This window comes from Acinonyx jubatus, chromosome X (genome assembly GCF_027475565.1).
Source record: "Acinonyx jubatus isolate Ajub_Pintada_27869175 chromosome X, VMU_Ajub_asm_v1.0, whole genome shotgun sequence".
Classification (NCBI taxonomy): domain Eukaryota; kingdom Metazoa; phylum Chordata; class Mammalia; order Carnivora; family Felidae; genus Acinonyx; species Acinonyx jubatus.
The window spans coordinates 69,297,974-69,319,304 of NC_069389.1; the positions used below are offsets into that span (position 1 = coordinate 69,297,974).

A 21,331-nucleotide genomic window follows, 5' to 3' on the forward strand; every position below is an offset into this window, starting at 1 on the left:
TATTGATAAGTTTCCAACGGACTTTAACACTTAAGTGGTCAATGGCTAATTTTACTCCCTAGTATTTTTACTGGAATTTTAACCCTAATTTCTGGTAACAATTAAGATATTACTACATATCTGAAAGATCACATTAAATATGTGACAAATCTAGTTTGAATCTTTCCTAAAGTTGTCAAAGTACATTTATTTTTCAGTATTGCAAATAGTGATTGCAGCCTGTTCCATCTTTTCTTTTTACATTTCAGAATTTCTAAAATTTGAAACATCATAATATATGTGTAATGTTCTATTGCTGAAAGCTCCAAATCTCTTTGCACAAAAAAGGGATTTAGTAATGTGAGTGCAGCCCTATACAGGGAGTAGGTTGGCTTTAGGATTTTTAATGCCTATAGAGGAATTTCCAAATAAAGAAAAAAAAAAGAAAAGAAAACAACTTTCCTTTAAAGTCAAATCTAAAAATTTCAATTACAAGTTACCAGAGATAAATTATTTTAACACACATCTTAATAAACATTTCTGTCAAAACACCTGTTGAACACAATTTAGGATTTATCTTAAAACAATTTTTTTATGTTTATTTATTTATTTTGAGAGAGAGCAAGCGGGAGGGGGGAGAACCCCAAGCAGGCTTGGCACTATTAGTGTGGAGCCCAATGAGGGTTCAAACTCATGAACCATGAGATCACGACCTGAACCAAAACCAAGAGTTGAGTTTAACCCACTGTGCCACCCAGGCACCCCAGGATTTATCTTTTAAAAAGCTGGTAAATATACACATTTCTGTCAGTGCTTTTTGAAAACCTCTACTGCTTTTCTATTCCTTTTTGAAAACCTCTACTTTTTGTGGAAGCTTTTTCTGCCTCTGATTTCTCTTCTCAATTGTCCTTTTTTGCTCCTTCTTCTTTTCTTCCCACAATAACAACGTAGAAAAGATGATTTAATACCTTTTAAAAGTGTTTTATGGTTGCATGAATTGTAGTCTATTATGTTAGAGTCACTTATCACTGTATTCCAAAAGCAACTATCATCACAACTTCTTAACACTTTAACTCCATACAATTAAAAAATTGTAACAGTATGAAGCGATTCAAAGGATAGTTCTTACTACTTGTTTGATGAAATGACAAAAGGAGAAAATATGTTGAAGAGAGAGACAGGAAAATCCAATTGAGAACATTTATGTCTTATTAAGGGGAGGGGAAGCCCACCCACTTTTCCTTTTTGATACTGCTATGTACAAGATCTAAATAGAATTCAGTAAAGATCTAAAATTATTTGCATTTTGGAACGATATTGGAGAAGTGGCCACAGCTGTATCATTGGTAAGGTTTTGTAAGGAAATGAAGCATGGATTTCACTTTATGAATAACAGCCTGTAAAGGAAAGGAGAAAAGGAAAGGAAACACCTCGATTTCAGAGAATCAAAAGCTCCACAGGAGTCTTAAAACAACTTTGCTGCAGTGATCTAACCACTTCATGCTGTGTGGAAAGGACCATGCCTTTTCCCTGGAATGTACCTTGCCTAGACATTTTGCTTATCGTGAAATCTAGTAGTGGGTTTAGGGGCACTTGACATGTGGGGGAAGAGGAATCTTGAGCTACAGTGCAGGACATGGAGCTGTAATTACTGGGCCATCAAAGCCCATAGATGAGGGAAGAAAATGTAGTATTAAAGAGTGCAAACCCTTGCTGTTCTCTCATATTCTGTAATGACTGTCTTGAGTCTTACGGGAACGTTTCCTATCAATTTTTTTTGCCAGGGATGGGGCAGGACAATCTTGAAACTAGGGAAAGGAGACAGAGAAAACTGAGTCTGTTCCTAGACAGTGAAGCAAGTGCGGTAAAATGAGGCGTCAGTCCACCACCTGCAAACCAAATCCCTTAGCCTACTTTCAAAGCGATTCATCACAGGCTCACCGCGCCTGCTAGTGCTTAGGATTAGGGTTAGCAACCTGCAACTCTGATCTGAGTGCGGTTTTGAACGCTGGTTCCTTTGTGCGCTGAGTATTGGAGAATTTACACCAAGCGCTCTAGGTGGGCTGAACTCACTGGAGTCTTTCTCCTGGAAGCTGGGTGAAGCTATCTAAGACCCACAGAGTTGAGGAGCAATGTGCAAATGGAATTGGAGCTGCCACCACCCTTTCAGGAATTGAATCCAGGTGCAGGGTGGTTTAGGGTTGCGGAGAGGCATGTTTTGGACTCGCGCTTTGTGTTCCCACATCAACGTTGGTGGGGCATGGAGGGGGAGGGGCTTATATCCCAGGCCACTTTGAGAGCTCTGCGTGATAATTGGACGTTCTCTCCTCTGCCTGCTAGGCTGGAAGCAAAGGAACCACACCGCCCCCTTCTCGAGCTCCATCCTCCTCTACCAGGGAATCCTGAAAGGCCTCAGGTAGTTGGGAGGCCTGCCAGAGAGTCTCCACCTCCTCGCGGGCAGCAGCCATTGGGCGCGCTCAGGAGCCGAGGCGGGTGGGGTCCATTGGCTGGGGGACGCTGCCAGTCTAATAAGAAGGAGTGTTGGGGGTGGGTTCTCCGAACGTGGCGCGTCCGGGCTACTAGCCATTTGCTGCGTAGTGGGTGAGCGTGAACGTGAGTGTGAGCCGGGCTACCATAGACTTGAAAACAGTTTGGAGAGAGCAAAGCGCGCCAGAGTGTGGGAGCGAGTGCGAGGAGACCTAGAGGAGACAGGGCGAGAAAACAGGGCCCAAAAACCTACGATTTGAGACTGAATGACCATGGCTGTCTCCGTACCTCCGGTGATCTCTGCAACTTCCAGCGGTGCCGGCGTCCCGGGGGGCTTATTTCGGGCAGAAACCTTGTACTCGACTCCTGGGGAGCCTCCTCGTCTCACCCCTAATATGATCAACAGTTTCATGGCTAATAACCACAGCAGCAGCGCCAGGGGTGGCGGAGTTGGTGGAGCCACCGGAGGCAGTGGCAACACCAACACCGAGTGCAGGATGGTGGACATGCATGGGGTGAAGGTGGCTTCGTTCCTGATGGATGGTCAGGAACTGATTTGCCTGCCGCAAGTCTTTGATCTCTTCCTTAAGCACCTGGTGGGAGGGTTGCACACGGTGTACACCAAGCTGAAGAGACTGGACATATCCCCCGTGGTATGTACTGTGGAGCAGGTCCGGATACTCCGCGGTCTGGGGGCCATCCAGCCGGGGGTGAACCGCTGCAAACTCATCACCAGAAAAGACTTCGAAACTTTGTTCACCGATTGCACCAATGCCAGGTGAGATACTCATTTTTTAGCTTACTCTTCCCTCTTTGCCCTCTTCTGCATGTTTCATCAACAGCATCCAACTTTGTAGAGTGCCTTAACTAGATTGCCTCTACTCTTCAGGCTGTAAGTCGGTGGGGAAAGGGGACTAGAAGGACTCATTAATTGTTCTTCCCTTCTGGTCTCCCCGCTCAGTGGCAGGGCATGGGTCTAAGTCCCGCACAAACTTCAGTTTGCTGTCCTCTACTGAAACTTTTCAGCTTTTCGTCCATATCTTGCATGGCTTTTTTGGCTGCTTGTGGTTGTTAATTTCTCTATGTGGTTTTCATTCCTCTTCTGTGGCCATACGGGTCGGATAGGTTTTCTCCTGAACACAGACACCATGGGCTTTCCGGGGGGGGGGGGGGGGAGGAGAAGGCTGGCAGAACTGTAAACTGGGCTCCTAAATTGGCAATCCAGAATACAGCATTTGGGGGAGGCAGAGGGTCTGAAATTTAGAACCCAACCCAGAGGGTGATTCTTTTCCCATCCTGTGTGTTTGTTGTGAGAGTGCACGGCGGCGTGTGTGATGGTGGTGATGGTGATGGTGTGTTTATGAGTGTCTGTGTATGAAAGAGAGCAGAGACAGAGACAGACAGACACACACACACACAGAGCGCAAGAGAGCGCGCTAGAGAGAACGCGTGTGTGTGAGCCAATGCAGATGCCTGCTGGGCAAAGCTCCCCGGTTCAGGATCCAGGAAAGTCGATGGATCCCATTAAAAAAAAAAAAAAAAGAATGACAACAGATGTCACTTTCCTGGGGTCGTCTCTTTTGGGTCATCCGCACAGGACAACGTGGGGAATGAAATGCTGAGTCTGGGAACTGGTTGAGGGTTGAAGTAGAAGTTGGAGAGGATGCTTCCAGCTCTTCCCCACCGCCAGGCAAACAGTTGGAAGGATCCTATTCCCCCACAGAGAGGATTCCTTAAATGATGATGATGACCAGCTTCTCTGGTTGTAAGTGTACCTTCTTCATATGACAGTTTAGAAGTACATTGTAGAACAAATGTCTATTCGCATATGCCCATCAGCAAATTGTATTCAGTATTTTCCGAGTTTAAAAAAAGAAAGTGAAGTAAACTATACTCAAGAGTATTTGACTTTTTAAAGACCTGTGAATTAGTCCTCTTAGTGTTTTTATTCCATCTCTGGGCTGGTAATCATGTTGTTAAGCATGTACACATTTGGCCTACAAACCAAGAAATCATCACTGGGTTAAAGAGAGCAAAGGGATTTGTTGTAAAACAGCACTACTGTTGATCATTTTGCAGAAAACTTCTGCAGAGGTGGATTTTCTCACAGGGCAACTTTAAATCATAAGAGCCCTGGATTTACCAACTAAAACTAACTGAATTGTCACATCTGTTATAAAATCCAAATTACTATGTATTGTTGAAGTTTAGTGACGACTTGTAGACAACTGTTGCTGACTGCTACAATAAAGTAATGCTACAGAACTTACAAGGGAACCTTTCTTCCCCCACTTTAAGCAGTGTTCTCCTGTGTTCTAGCAATTAAACAGAAACCTCTTTTATGAGAACTTCTAGGTGATTCATATCTGGGGCTTATAAACCTGGTTTATTAGATCAAATTTTCTCAAGGTAGATAGATGGCCTTAAAACACAAAGAATAACTGCTCCCTCAATAAAATAAGCAATTATAAGTTTTAAGAGTAGAAAGGAAATTTTATTTTGACCACAAAGCACTGTACTAACATACAAACTCAGAAAATTACCAGGGACTTAAGATGAAAGTCATCTAGTTCATTTGCTGCCATTTAAAAAGACACATTTAAACAATTGCAGACATGAAAACCTATCTCCCCCACCTCCACTCTCACTCCTCCTCCTTCCCTTCCCTCTTCTTTCTTACAAATACCCATTCTTAAAGTGGAACAATTATTATATGCAAGAAATTTGCCCTACTTCAATAATTAATTTACACATCCTTGAGCAAAATCTATGACTTTCATTTAAAAATAAATAGATTAGTATTTTAATGTGACTTTGATACGTCCTCTGTAAATAGAAAGTTTTCTTTAATTAATTTATACTACAGCTACTTACTGAAGGGAAAAATGATAGATTACTCTGTATCAAGAAGCAGGTGTTCTTATACTATTTTTGGACCCTAATATATGATGTGTTTTTAAGTTATTATTTAATTCAGTTAAGTTTTATTTACTCCTTATCACAGCATTGGCAGTGCTAACTTTTTTGAGGGCTTAAATTGCTTTTGTATATGTATATGCATGTATACAGGTGATAGGGAAATATTAAAAACATAAGAAGAAATATGTATGAGATATGATGCCTGTGCCTCCTTTTGCATTTATTTGTTTATGGGGATGTTATTTATTCACGTGCATTGTATATGAGTGACAAGTGTTACAATATATAATTGTAAAAATTTATGAAATATATTCTATGAATGCAGCCCATGAATGGAGATGAGGAAAACTACTAGAAACACATCTATAATGCAATTTCTAGATAGTAAAAAAAAAAAAACCAAAAAAAACAACCACAATATCTGGGAAAAATCTAATTAATGATAAAATAACATTACCCAATTTTATCAAAGCAAAATGCCCTCATAACCATGTTGTTAAAAGCTACAAAGTGTGATAATGCTATATATAATGGATGCTTTATGACTTTAGGTAACATCATTTACAGAAATGTGTACCTTCAATCACTCCCAGTATCCAAATGATTTTATAAAATTGTGAGATTATTATTTAGATCAACATTATTTCTATGACTTTTCTAGTCTGTGAAAAGAAAGGTGAGGGATGTAAATATGAATGGGGCCCAAGAGAGACAAAATAAGGTAGATGAGACATGAAGCCAGTAAGAAAAAAGAGATATAGGATATGAGCAGGATGATGCTATGAGAGGAGGTAAAAGATGAATCAGAAGAGCTTATAGAGGTGCCTAAAAACATGAGCGATGAATCAATGGAGACTTGGCTAACGAAGATTGTCACTGAGGACTCAAGACTTCTTAGCTCTTTTGCTTAAAGGGGAATATGCAAGGAAAGAGTATATATATGTTCAGTGAGTAGAAACTCTTATATGCTGTTTTTATTTGAGAAAAAAATTCATCCTTATATCCTGATGAATAAATTCCCATAATGTATTGTTCAGTTGAAGGCCTATTTGTAATGGTGTCATTGGTAATTTTCTTTTCCTACACACTAAACATTTCTTCCTCTCTGTGTCAGTTAACTGGGGAAGAGTATAAGTCCTGACTTAGGGTATTCTAATTTGGAATGCTTCCTACACTATTCCAGAAGACACAAAATGGACCATTTTCAAATTGGTCACTTTCAAAGACCTTAATGTATTGCCACTAAGTGACATTTTGATTCAGCTCAGGACACATATTTATTTATGTGCACTGCCGAAAAGTGAATGAATAAAATACATACATGATTGTTTCTTTTACAGTACTGAGAGTCATAAGAACTCTATCAGTGGTTTATATTAATTATTTTGTTATTAGCTAATTTTCAAAATATTCCAAGTTGTCTTCCCAGAAAAGTATTTGGAAAATAATACTTGCCTCAGCTACTAGAGAATAGTAAGACTAAAAAAACTTCTTGACTATACATTGTTCTATTAAATAAACCAAGCTTTACATCACTGCAGTTCCAAAGGACTATACAATATTTTTCCTGGTTACTTTTTTACTTCAGAAACTAATTGTATGGAGATTACTTTGAGGACTGTTAAGAAAATGATGAGGAAAAGAACTAAAACAAAGTTATCTTGTTTTAGATTTTTTTTTTTTTTTGGCAGATGAGTCACTGTGATTTTTTTTTTTCATTTCTTGTGCAACAAAACTTGGAGTTTTTAATATCAGAGCAGGCAGATTCAGAAAGCAAATGTCTAAAAATCTCACTCCCATGCAATGAATTTTCCTTTCTAAATTCTTCAAAGTTTAATATAGCAGTAAAATATTAAATTAAAAATTGATATTCAGTAAATGTGAAAAATCAGCACGTTTTGGTGTTATCTATTTTTATCTACCTTTTGCCTATGTAAAAGTAACATTGTTAAATTTCATCAGCATTTACTTTCATTTGGGGATCAACTGATTAAATGTTATTCAGTCATTTATATAGTTAAATGAATGCTTGAGAAACAAGAATGTATGATTAAGAAAACATTTTAACATATTTGGAGACATGACTCAACATATATTCAAAAGAATAAAATTCAGTTTTTATATTAAAAATTTAAATGATCCAATTGTAGTTAATTGTTATTTTGACTGTGTGAACAAAGCATAAATGGGCATCCATGTTAGAATAACTTTATGTGAATTATGACTTTAAAATAATTTAAAACTACTTTCAAATGCAATAAATGCAATTATTGTAAATACTCAATGATTTTGGCTTTGTATTCACACTCAATGAATATAATTCATAATCTACACAGAATAACAATTTACTTTGAAAATTGATGTTTTCATTCATAAGAAAGTTATGCAAAACCAGATTTTTGAAGAACTTGCATCACTTTCCTGGGCTAATATTTTGAATGACTTAACATTTGCAGAAATAATAAAAATGTTTTAGAAGTTAATCTGGGTAGTAAATACAGACTATTTATTTCATGGGCTAATGAGAGGATAGTCAGATTGTCTATTAACAGCAGTCAAATAGTTGTCAATGATCTTTTGTTAGAAGAATGATTCAAGATTATAATTAAAGCAATTTAGTCATGTGCCAGTGTACATAACTTCCACATGTACATTTATTTTAAGTGTACAGTTCTGCATAACTAACAATTTTTGTATTTATCTAAATACTCTAACCGGATTTAATATTTGTCCAAACACTCATTTATTAGGTGATGGATATTACATTAAAGAAATGATGCATGATATGATGGAGAATTTCTTTGGATATTTATGTGTGATATTACCCTTAATGTATAGTACATGAATGCCAGTAATTAGGAAGTAATGGTCTTCAGACATTAATGTTTTATATGGTTTCACACAGGAAATTCCTAATACTGTAGAAAATATTGTCTGAATTATTTGGTGCTTTCTTAAGTGATCTTTGTCTGAATGAAATCCCTATGTACTTTAAAAGTGCTTCAAGCAGGCAAATATAATTGTAAGAAACCTTAATCATGATATGTTTCATTTGGCAATCTAGATCTTCAGGGTCACTTTATCTGGTGCACTTAGATACAAATGATTTAAGTTTATGCACTATATGCATTTCAAATATGTATTAAAACCACCATAATTGACCAAAAGTGAAAATGTTGTTTTCAGAGAAAGGGCATCAAACCTTCTCCCAAAGCAAAACAATTAGGTATTAATGATATTCTTGTTGCATATTCAAAAGGTCTTTTGTAGCATTTTCCCCTCTTTTTCTTCCCTTTTACCATCTCAACATGCAAAACTCTTCACTGTCACTTCAGATTACACAATTCTAAAAAGATAAAACAACATTTAAACACATTTGCTTTGGAAGGGAAAATGAGCATTTGTACCCAATAAGCCTGATTGTGGAACTGCATGCAAATTGCGTTTTGATTTATCTCTTTTACACTTTTTTTCCATTTGAATTGATCTTGCATTAATTTCACCAAGCGGCTCTGTGAGGCTGCAGATGTTGCCGTGTGTTTAATAAATCAATGAGACAGATCTGAATGAATCACTTCAGATGGATTCTCTGCTTGGTTTGATGTCTAGATGTTATTCTTAGCTTGTTATCATGACAGATGCATTAATGTTCCCATACTCTGCCAACAATGTCAAAGAGATCGAAGCTTTTAAAGTGGCAGCATCCCTTTTTCCATTTTCTGCTAGAACAACTAACTGCATTTTATTTTATTTAGGAATCAGTGAAAAATATCAAATCAATCATGAGTTTCTTCATGGGAAAAAGTCTTAATTTTCATGCTATATTAATTATTCTAAAATCGTGGAAATCAATATATTAAAACCTAAATATAGTGTAGCTACTTAAAAGTGCCCCCCACATTAATACTTAATCATGGTAGGAAAAATGAGAATAAGTAATATATGATTGGGACAAATTGAAAGTGTCACTATAAATAGAATAATGCTGTATCCAAATTGATTACAAAAGGGTGTTAGTTTTTAAATCCATACTAATAAGCTTCTTGTTGGTTTAATGCAGCTGTAATATACTACCAAAGGATTCAGAACTCCTTCAGGATTTGATATTTCTTTTTAGTAGTAAGAAGATAGCCTGTCCATTGTATATGCATCATTCCTCACTTTGTAAAGCTGAAAATTTTAGAAAAGTTTATTTCAGTTTAGTATATTTCAGTTATTTATATTCTGTGTAATTATTAGTAAGTCATTCAGTAACAATAAATGCTACTTTTATAATCTAATTTCTTAGACTGTAGAAAAGCATAGGCACACCAAAAGAACTTTATTGTAATGCTAGTGAAATTTATTGTTTACGTGCGTTAAATATCATAATGATCATATTTTATTTCATTTAACCTGTGGCTTTATTACCTTGATTTTAGGAGAGAAACAATTCTGTCAATTGTTGTGAAATATTTTGAATTGAATGTTGTAGGTGTTATAACTTTTTAGTTAATCTCTGAGACAGGTTTTACTTTTTTTTTTTTTGGCGGGGGGGGAAGCAATATAGTTTTAATTTAGTTTTCACAAAGAGATACCAGTTGTATGTACCAGACGTCATCCTAAGCACTTTACATGTACCCATTTAATTTTCATCATGGTTCAATAGAAACAAAACTGGAGTAAATATAAACTGTGACTAAGAGAGGTACTTCAAATAAGGGTTCAGACTTACCATCTGAACTGAAGTGTGAAAATCTACTTTCAGTATCTAACATTCTCTGAGACAGGTTTTAAAAAAGAAATTCAATTTTTCTATGTTAAACTTTCTGAAGAATATATATTAAAAAATCAGCTTTTAGAGGTAGTTCCTCTTTGCAGGCCTTTACAGTATTCTTTCATCATAATTTTGTTAACTTTATTAAAACAGGAAAACTGGAAACACTGTTAATTGATACCGTTGCGGTCTTAAATTCTTCAGGAGAATTTTTATCTCCACTATTAGGCTAATTTTAGAAGCTTAGAATACATGCTATTGTCTACAGTGTAAAGATAATTTTATAATGAAGTTTAATAAAGTTATAGACAGGAATCTTTTTTCAAATTTTGCTTAAAACATGGGAATGTTTTCATGATAATATTTTGCCACATCTTTCTTTAGAGCTAAACTTATATATTAGAATTGATGAAATTATCATATCGAGAATGTGAATATAACATAATGCATATTATTTTATGAAAAATTGAATGTAATAAAGAGAAAATTGATATATTTATCACTACCTATAATGATATTCTTAAAAGAGAATGGAATTTGTTACATAAACAAAACCTTGAATTTGTAATAATAATTTCTGAGGAATAAATTTTAACTTTAGTCATATTCATTGCAGAACTTCATTAAGCCTAATATTGTGTATATTTCAGGTACTTAATTCACATTTGTTAAATGAATACACACATGCACACATACACATTTATTCATTTTATCAGAATTCTTTGCACAAATTGCCATTCCTTTGAAAAGCTAGGAAATAGTTACATAAGGTATGCAGTTATTAAAGACACTAATCCTGAAATTTTAATTCCATTATAAAACCATTTGTAATCATGCCATAAACTTTTCACAAATATACCTATAAAGGTATCAAAATCTAATATATGAAATTAGAATTTTGAACTGAAATATATCTTTAAAGAAAAGATGACTTCCTTATATTTCCTTTTAGTGAAAACCCACAGAAGATGCTCTAATATGAATAGCCAAGAATTAATAAATAAGGCAAGCCTACTACCATAAAATCATTCTCAGCTATATAGATTTATACTACTTGATATCAGCACCATGCCTAGTGACAGTTTACTTTTGATCTTTCAAACAGTAAATGCATGTTTATCCAAAATTAGTTGGTAAGAAGAGGGTTTTTCTCCCTTCTATCTATAGCCTGTGAATAGAAACACAAATACTTAAGTATTATGATTTACTTTTTCCCTGTATAGTCTCAAGATCTATCCAATGCAACATTAATTTTCATGAAGTATCCCCCATCCATTTAAAGGAATAACTTAGTTCTTTCAGGTGTAATTAGTTTTGAAGAGTAAAATTTCCTTTCATCTAGGATCCCTGAGGTTGAAGCCACTCATATGTATGTATTATTTTGACCCATTATAGTTATTTAGTTTATAAGAGGAAATTGTGATGAAAACTTTGCAATTACACTACTGGAAAAAATATATATAGTATAGGAAAGTTAAAAACAATAATGAACCACAGTATTTTTATTGCTGCATAACCATTTTATTCTTAAACAAGTTGACTGCTTAATAGTGTATAATGTAGTGTGTATGTTAAGGTAAAAAACATTCCATTGCAATTGTGTCCAATGATCTTATCAGGTTTCTGGCAACTGTTAGCTGGTAACAGCATTTAGGCTACATTTAGTCTATTTGCTATTTATGTGATGAGTTAAAAAGAAAAAAGTAATATTGATCTGTCTCTGGATTAAAGTTTGAAATGGGCAACAGCCTAAACACAAAAGGCTTTTTTTTTTTTATGATTTCTCAGCTTGCCATTGATCTCCTAGTTTTATTGCATTCATTATTTATTAAAAGAATTTGCAAGCTAAACATAACGTTAAGCTAGTTTGCACACAGGGACCGCACTTAGGAAATTGAATGGAAATTGCATTAGAGATGAACATCTGTGCTATTTTTCCACTCATGTGTTTATGGGTTTGTATAAAAGGTGTATTGGATTAACAGTTATAACCATTATAGTTTACAGCAATATGCTAGATTCTGAGCTTTTAGTTATTTTGGAAGAAGTCTGTCTTTCACTTATTTGTCTAAAAAACATAGTAATAGCATCACAAACATTGAGATAGATTTAGTTTTTATTATATTTGTTAATTCATTATCTATATTATGTATCAATTGTGAAATACTGTGCTGTATTAAAGTAAAATATTAAAAAAAATACATACATAATTATCATTTAAGATTATTCTATCTCTTAATGGTTTTATATAGTAGGCTACATAGGTGCAATTTACGTAGTATCTATTTTAAGAACGTTGAGTTTAATGCCATATTAAAGCACACCAAATTCACAAAAACAATATAAAATCTTTAATGTGTCCATTTATACTATGTTATTATATATGCTTGCTAGACCTTGTTCCTTCTGAGAGGATAATAACTATACAGACACTGAGGACTTGCTTTGTATAACACTATGAACAATAGGGTAGGATGCTGTATGATATGGAAATTTATTTACAAAAATTTCAGTACTTCAATTGAAACAATTCTCCACAGAACATTAATTAGACCCTTGTATCTTTTTTGCAGTGTTGTCTTTAATCTGTAGACATTTGAAGAACTCAATCTACCAATTTAATTATTGGTATTAAAATAAAAACCTCTTCACAATAGTTTTGGTATTATGATTAGATTTGTCATGAGTGTGTGTGTGTGTGTGTGTGTGTGTGTGTGTGTGTGTGTGTAGAGTATACTATGTGGTGCCAGACAATGTTTTAGTTGCTGCAAACAGAGTGAACACAACAGTCTTTTCTCTCATGGAGCTTACATTCTAGAATCATGCTATCTTTAGCTTAGGGTATGTAAACTATATATCTCTCTTATTATATTTGCTAAATTGTGAAATCTTTGTGGTTACAAATATTTTGCTATATATCCATTGTTGAATACTTAAATTTCCTTTCTCATATCTGCCTCATGTGTTATGTCAGTAAACGCTAGATTGTTTTTAGTCTATAGAATTATACCAGAAATGTTCAACTAAAAATAGAGTTATTGAGATATAAAACAAAATATTTAGTTTTATGAATGTAGAGAATTACTCATGTTATAAATAAAATATACATCAAGAGGAGATTGGAATAAAACAGGTATTTCTACTTAAGAATGGCTATAGTTAATTGACTTTAGTATCTTTTCTCTGACATATATTTGCTGAATCTTTATGATATGAGCCCTTAAGAACTCATGAAATTAGCCATTCTCTGAGACATATTTTTGTAGTAAAATGTGCAACTTTGGATTAAAAACCATGTTTTTTTTCCTCATGTGCAAAAGCTTTCTTTCATTTGTGTTAGAGTTTTAAATAGATCCTTAAGCTTAGAGTTTGATTTGCTTTGGAAGAATATTTGCAAACATGTATAATTAAATGTTTAATATTAATATTTAGCCTGCTGCTTTGAAAATAGCCTGTGATCTGCTAAATTTCTAAATTTATTTTGTAAAAAATATTTATGAGTAGCCTCTGGGTTTTTGAGGAAGACAAAAGGGGAGTTTATTCATAGAAAAAAAATTTACTGCATAGTATATTTTATACATAGTATACAAGTTTTAGGTCTCATAAGCCAATTAGAATATTCAGTGGAACACACACATATTATATGTGTATATACATATATATAATATAAGTATATATATGAGTATGTATATAAGTATACATATATAATGTTAACCAATGTATGTTAATATTATATATTCATATGTAACATATAAATATTATGTACATGTATACATATATGTATAAGATATTTTCCAGGTCCATTCATTTGTCACTTCATTTCAGCAAATATTTAATAAGTACATACTATTCATCTGTACAAGGCTACTTATCAAGGGGAAAGTAGTGATCTTAAGAACTATCCAAATTCTTATTTTTCTTATTTCCAGATTACCCAGGTAGAGTTTTATTGTTACATTGTTAACTCTCAGCTAACATACATTAATGCAAGGAAAAGCAAATAATGTATGCAATTCAAAATTATGGAAAATTAATATAACATTAATTAGGTTTTGCAGTACATTATAAAATATTTATAGTATATTTAAGTGTCTAAATATATTTGCTTATTCTACTATTAAATTGTATTTACATTTTATGCGTATTCACTGGTGGGAAGGAGAGATAGCCCAGGAACATGCTAAGATTGAATTAAATCTGAAATTAAATGCTTTATATGAAGAAAATATCTGAACTGATTAAATAATTAGCAGACATAGAGCTTATATGTTATAGCTAACAGCAGTGTATTGGATCATGTTATTGATTAACTAAGTGTATTTTGTTTGAATTCATTATGTTGTCTATAGAAATATTTATATACGTAATGGATACAATAATCATTAAAACTCTTAGCAGATCAAAACCTGGAAAATTGCATGAAGCCAGTTGTTGATTTTAACATATTTTCCTATGCTTAGGTCCCCTAAATGACCATCTTCCATAAGCTAAACAAACATTTGTTGACAGAAGAATCATGACTTTTGAGTGAAAACACACTGATGAGTATAGTACTAAATCATTTCTGTGAAGTGTTTCTACTCTTTGAAAAGAATAATTAATCTATTTTCAGCTTGTAGTTTTAAAAAAATGGAACATTTTAGTCTTAGTGCCAATCATGTCCTGCAAGAGTGGTCATTTTGGTGATGGGCACATGTTGAACACCTTGCCCTCTGAAGAGGGTAGTAACTACTCCAGAGCTTAGCTGATATGAGTTTATTTGGTATAATCACTTTCTAACATTTGCAGTTGTTTTGGATTGGTCTTTGTCATACTAGAAAACTGACAGGTTTTTGTTATTTTAGGGGCATGTTCTTTTTCACAAGGTTGTGTGATGTTTACATATCTCCATGTTGCCAGAGTCGAAAGCTTTTATTATTCTTTGAAATTTAGTCCCATAGAATTGAATGATTGTTCTTCTGTGTATTTTGTTTTCAAGAGCACTCTCAGTTTTTAAATGTAAATGAAACTCAAGAAATTCCTCCTTTTAGATATTTTTCTGTATTAGTGGTAAAAATGTAAAAGTATTTGTCTCATGGATTCATGTTTCATCAAAGAAGAGGCAGTGGTGCTCAACTATTTAAAGTTTTCTGTCTAATTAGGAAGGCTCTTTAAAAAAAGATTTTATCATTTTTAAGTAATCTCTACACCTAACGTGATGCTTGAACTCACAACCCCCCGATGAAGAGTTCCATGTTCCCCTGACTGAGCCAGCCAGTTTACCCAATTAGGAAGGCTCTTAATTTAAAGATAGGAAGACTGTAATTTGGGTTATGTCAGCATTGATTTAGTTCCATTTGGGCATGGACAAAGAATGAAACTAAATAAAGGTGGAGAAAGCTTTATGAGAAAATATTTCTCATGGAAATATTGAATGGATCAAGAACTAGCTGATAGATAAGAGGTAGGCAGTGTAGTGTGGACTGATAAAAGCCTTTCCACAGAATTCTTAAATGAATTATCCCATTTAGTTGCATTCATTTTATTTTAGTGGTTAGTTTAAGCAGATTCCTGAACAGGAACAGAAAGCATAAAAAATATTAGCTGTAAACAAAAATAAAAACTCTAAAGGCAAATGTGGAAATGTTATTCCATGTGAGGTGAGCTGGTGGCATTTGAAACCATAATAGAACATTTTAATACGTGTTATCACTAAAATATTTGTTTACTATGCTAGTAAATGTTAATTTAATTTCTAAAATATTTTATACAACATCCATTTACATTTCTTGTGTAAATTCTATTACTGTTACTGATCTATTAGCCTGCTTCTAGCTTGCCATAGCACATTTTTAAAACACATGTTGACTGAATTTTTTAAAAAGGGTTACATTTTGCCTTTGGGTATGTGTGTGAAGTTTTATAGTATTCAATAATAACTAAGTGTGCATTTTAGGAAGTAATTTGAACCACTGCATTCAAGATTATTTAATGAACATTAAAATTTGAATTAAAGAACATCAAAGTGGCATTTTTGTCATTTTTGTATTTAATAAGTGCAGTAAAGTTTAAATATTTCCTTCATGCCTTCTGCCTGAAAATATATCTGGAAATTTAAAATTACTAGCTAGGTGTAATAGTAAAAACTTTACATGTATATACTGGTACATAGTTTATATAGTGCTTTCATATATGTTAGCTCATTTAATCTGATCATTAGAATAGCCTGCTTTTATAATTTTGTTGCAAAATTTCTAAATTTTTATAAACAGATGGCTGATCATTTTACAATGTGGTACTTCTGGGGATCACTTAATCTCATTTAGATTTTCTTCACTAAATGCTAAATCAGCATCATCCATAGTTATAATGAAACTTATAATGCTTCTGGGGAATAATAGTACCTTATGTTTGTGCAGAATCTCATAGGCTACAAAGCTTGTTCATACACTCTGCATTTATCCTCACAGCAACTCTATGAGGCAGGTCATCTGATTGTAAATTTAGGTGAGAAAATCGAAATGTAGGCAAGTAAAGTAAATTGCTTAAGGCCATAAAATCTAGTCAAGGCAGAACAGTTCTTGAATCTAAGTCTTCTGTTGTACCTCCTCTGTTGCACCTCCTCTGGTACACTATGCTCTCTATGCTGTCTATGAAGTCGTAAATCTTGATAGATGAGTTTGAGCAAACAAGTTCAGTTAGGTGGTGGATTCTTCCAGTTATTCAAAGAATTATGGAAAAACTAGGAGTGGGAAATAGAGATAAGGAAACTAGTAGGAGAGATAAGCACTACACAAGATCTTCCCTGGAATTTCTTCAGGGTACATGCCCTGATAGGAATTTCTGCATTTTAATGATGGTGTTTTCAGAAATACAGTAACTAAACTCCCTTGGTGGTGATTCAATTCCATATGCATGTACAGGAAGGTTTTGGGAACCAACAAAAACTTAACATTTTGAATGAAAAAGTGAAAAGAATAATAATAATTCAAGAAAGTGTGTAGAGATGGCAGTAGTTCACTAAAGCACAATATTGAAAGAATTTATGAAATTGGGACCTAGTTACTAAAACATATGAATTGTCTCTTGTGTCCAAAATACTCTGTGGGTACCTTCAGAGAGCTTTAAATCTTATTGTAGAGATAAGGTATACACACATAAAAAAGATTGTGTCATTCATTCATTCATTCATTCATTCATCAAATAGCTATTGGGTGTCTATTCTGTGTCAGGCACTCTTCTAGGTGCTTGGGATACATGTATTAAAAATAAACAAAGATCCCTGCTTATATTCTAGGACATTGTAGTGTGGGTAGAGGAAGACAATAAACAATATGAATAATAAAGGAGTCAATTATATTGTAAGAAGGTGGTAAGTGCTATGGAAAAAATAAAGTAGAGCAAGGTACAGGTATGAGTGAACTGGAATTGGTTGCAGTTTTAAATAAAATGAGTCTTATAGCCCTCATTGAGAATGTGAGCTTTGTTCACAGACTTGAAAGGGAGGGAGTTGGCAAAGCCAAATCTGGGGAAAGAGATCCTAGGTTGAGAAAACAGTTGACCAAACGCCCTAAAGCAAGAGCATGCCTAGCGATTTTCAAGTGCAGTAAGGAGGCTAGTGAGGCTGGAGTAGAATGAGCTGAGGAGGAGAATAGTAGGAATCAGATTATAATGGCAATGTTGCGGGTGTGGGGGTGTCATATATGGCCTTTTAAACCATTTTAGTTTTTTTTTTCTCTAAAAAAATGGGGCATCTGGGTGGCTCAGTCAGTTAGTTAAGCATCCAATTTTGGCTCTGGTCATGATCTCGTGGTTCATGGGTTTGAACCTTGTGTCAGGCTCTGTGCTGACAGCTCAGTCTGGAGCCTGCTTCAGATTCTGTGTCTCCCTCTCTCTGCCCATCCCCCCCAATAAATAAACATTAAAAAAATTAAATAAATGAAATGAGGAGTCACTGCAGAGTTTTGAGCAAGGATGTAACAGGATTTGACTTAGGATTTCAAAGGATTGATCTGGCTGCTAAATTGAGAATAGGCTTAAAGTGGAGCAAGAGTAGAAACAGGATGCTATTGCAGTGAACTGGGGGAGAGAGGGTGGTGGCTTAGACCATAGTAGTAGGGTAGAGGTAGTGAAAATCAGATTCTGGATAGGTTTTGAAGGTAAAAACAATAGGACTTCCTGAGGGATTAGACACTGAGTGTGAGACAAAGAAGAGTCATGAATAACTCCAAGATTTTGGTATGAGCAACTGAGAAGATGAAGTTTTGAGTCATTTCAGAAGGGGAAGGCTATAGGTGAAACAGATTTGGGGAGAAAGTTCAGGAGTTCATTGTTATACTTGTTAGTTTTTAAGTATTTTTCTGCCTTTTCAGCAGAGATTTAGTCATGTATGCAAGTCTGGTATTTGGGAGAGACATCTGGACAGGAGATATAACTTTAAGACAGGAGTGATTGTAAATAGAAAAGAGGAAAATTTCAAGGACTGAATTCTGAGTCACATCAACTCAAAGGTTAAGAAGAATAGGAGGAATCAGCAGAAGCCTGAGAAAGAAAATCCAGTGAAATAGGGGGGAAAAAAGAGAATGGTGTCCTAGGAAAGAAAATGTATTGGGGCACCTGGGTGTCTCAGTCGGTTGAGCGTCTGACTTCAGCTCAGGTCATGATCTCGTGGTCTGTGAGTTTGAGCCCTGTGTCTGGCTCTGTGCTGACAGCTCAGAGCCTGGAGCCTGCTTCAGATTCTGTGTCTCCCTCTCTCTCTGCTCCTCCCCCACTCATGCTCTGTCTCTCTCTGTCAAAAATAAAATAAATATAAAAAATGTTTTAAAAAAGAAAATGTATCAAAAATGTATCAAAATGTACCATGCAAATGTGGCTAATCAGCAAAAATAACTAGGAGGACCAAGAATTAGCCATTAGATGTGAGAATGGAAGTCACTGGTGATCTTGATGAGAGCAGTTTTAGTGGAAAAATGGGAATGAAAAGTCTGAGTGACATGTGTTTAAGAAAGAATAGAAGGAGAGGAATTGGAGACAGAGTATAGACAACTCTTTACAAGGATTTGCTGCAAAGATAGCATACAACTCAAGGTCAGAGGGAGTAGCTTGAGAACAGGGAGCAATGGATCAAGAGGTTATCATATTTTATTAAGATGGAAGAAATAACAACATATGCAGTCAGCAATTTTCCAGGATAAATTTTTAAAAATTTATGTAGAGAAGAGAGAGGAGTATTGCTAAAGTGATATTCTTGAATAGGAGGGAGTGGATAGGTTCCAGTACACAAATAAAGTCATCAGTTTTAGATAGGAGCACAGTTAGCGTATTTCCAGATAGGAAGCCTGAGTATGTGAGTGGAGATTCTGGTTGATCTGGTATTGGGACTCTATGGAAGTCGTGTTCTGATTGTTTCAATCTTCTCAACAAAGTGGGAAACAAATCATTAGTTGGGGGGACTGGAAAAGAGGTGTTAGAAGTATTGGAGGTGTTGGAGTTTGCGGTGAAAAAGAAAGTGTACAATAGCCATCTAGATGAGTAGGAGAGTAAAGTATTTAAAGAAGTTTAGTATGATTCCCAGGCAGCACCAAACACTCATTGAGGTTTTATGATCATAAATTCAAAATGGTTAGTGTGGTTGCATGTTTTAATCCCACTATGTAGGGCTGAATTGGTACTGGTGCAATGTAGGCAAATAATTGGCTTTAATGAGATTTATGGTTTTGCTATGTGTATAAGAAAACCAGAGGTCAAGAGAGTTGAAGGTTTTTGCAAAAAGTTATTATAATTGATGACAATGCATTTTAAACTGCTAAGGGAAAAAAAGGACATCAAGGATGTGAGAGATAGTGAAAGCATGGTAGTATCAATGAATTTGAGGTTCCAAGAAGAGGTCAAAGGATTGTTGGAGTTCGAGTATTAGAAGGTATGAACAAGAAAGAAGTAGCGAGAGTCAGAGAGTAGGATGCACAAAATTAAAGATAAGAAAGTGTTGCAGTTAATGGTAAATTACATGGTTTAGGGTATGACCATGGGCATGAATGGCTGAAGTAAAGAGGACAAGATATTTGGAAAGGAGGAGGTCAAGAAACTGAAAGGCTAGAGTGTTGGTCATATCATCTATGTGTACATTGCTCATTGAAACTGCTAAGGATTAAAAGATAAGTCAATGTATCATATTTCAAGTTTTATAGTACATTTCATAATGCTATCAGAGTTTGCTTTGTTTAAAAACTATTTTTAATTTAATTTCTAAAATTTTAAAATTAAAGTTGTTGGAATTAAGAACTCAGGGGACTCGAATTGACTGAATTTTAAAAAGTATTCCTCATTCACTATATTATGAAGGTTTGAACATTTACTTTAACAATCCCTGTTTTGCCACGAGCATGCTGTGCTTCAGTTAAACTGTCCTGAATAAAATGGTGAAAAATTATGTTTTCTAAATAATTTAAATAATGTTTGTTTATTTGATCTATTATTAACATTTTTTACAATAGATAATGCACTTAATTTTATTATGAGTTTTTATTTAAATTCCAGCTAGTTAACATACAGTGTAATATTAGTTTCAGGCATAGAGTTTAGTGATTCATCACTTATACACAACACTTGGTGCTCTTCACAACAAGGACCCTCCTTAATCCTCATCACCTATTTAACCCATCCCCCCCCATCCACCTCGCCTCTAGTAACCATCAATTTGTTCTCTATAGTGAAGAGTCTCTTTCTTGGTTTGCTTCTCTCTTTCTCCCCAGTATGTTCAATTGTATGGTTTCTTAAATTCCACATATTAGTGAAATCATGTGGTATTTGTCTTTCTCTTACTGATGTATTTTGCTTAGCATAATACTCTCTAGCTCCATCCGAGTCATTGCAAATGGCAAGATTTCATTCTTTTTGATGGCTGAGTAGTATTCCATTGTATATATACACCACATCTTCTTTAACCATTCATCAGTCCATGGACATTTGGGCTTTTTCCATAATATGGCTATTATAGACATTGGGGTGCATGTATCCCTTTGAATCAGTATTTTTGTATCCTTTGGGTAAATACCTAGTGGTACAATTTCTGGATTGTTGGTAGCTCCATTTTTAACTTTTTGAGGAACCTCCATATTGTTTTCCAGAGTGGCTGCATTAGTTTGCATTCCCAACAGTGCAAGAGGATTCCCCTTTCTCTGCATCCTCTCCAACACCTGTTGTTTCCTATGT

The 21,331-nt window shown here is 34.7% G+C and overlaps 1 protein-coding gene across 1 annotated transcript in view; it reads left to right on the plus strand.

The window, feature by feature from the left end:
• Positions 1-2,314: 2,314 nt before the first annotated feature.
• The window catches only part of DACH2 (dachshund family transcription factor 2), a 775,171-nt gene continuing 756,154 nt past the window's right edge, over positions 2,315-21,331 (plus strand). The window contains exon 1 of the mRNA XM_053201428.1: positions 2,315-3,244. Within this exon, the coding sequence (XP_053057403.1) occupies positions 2,733-3,244 (512 nt within the window). The 5' untranslated portion in view covers positions 2,315-2,732. The remainder of the gene's footprint in view (positions 3,245-21,331) is intronic.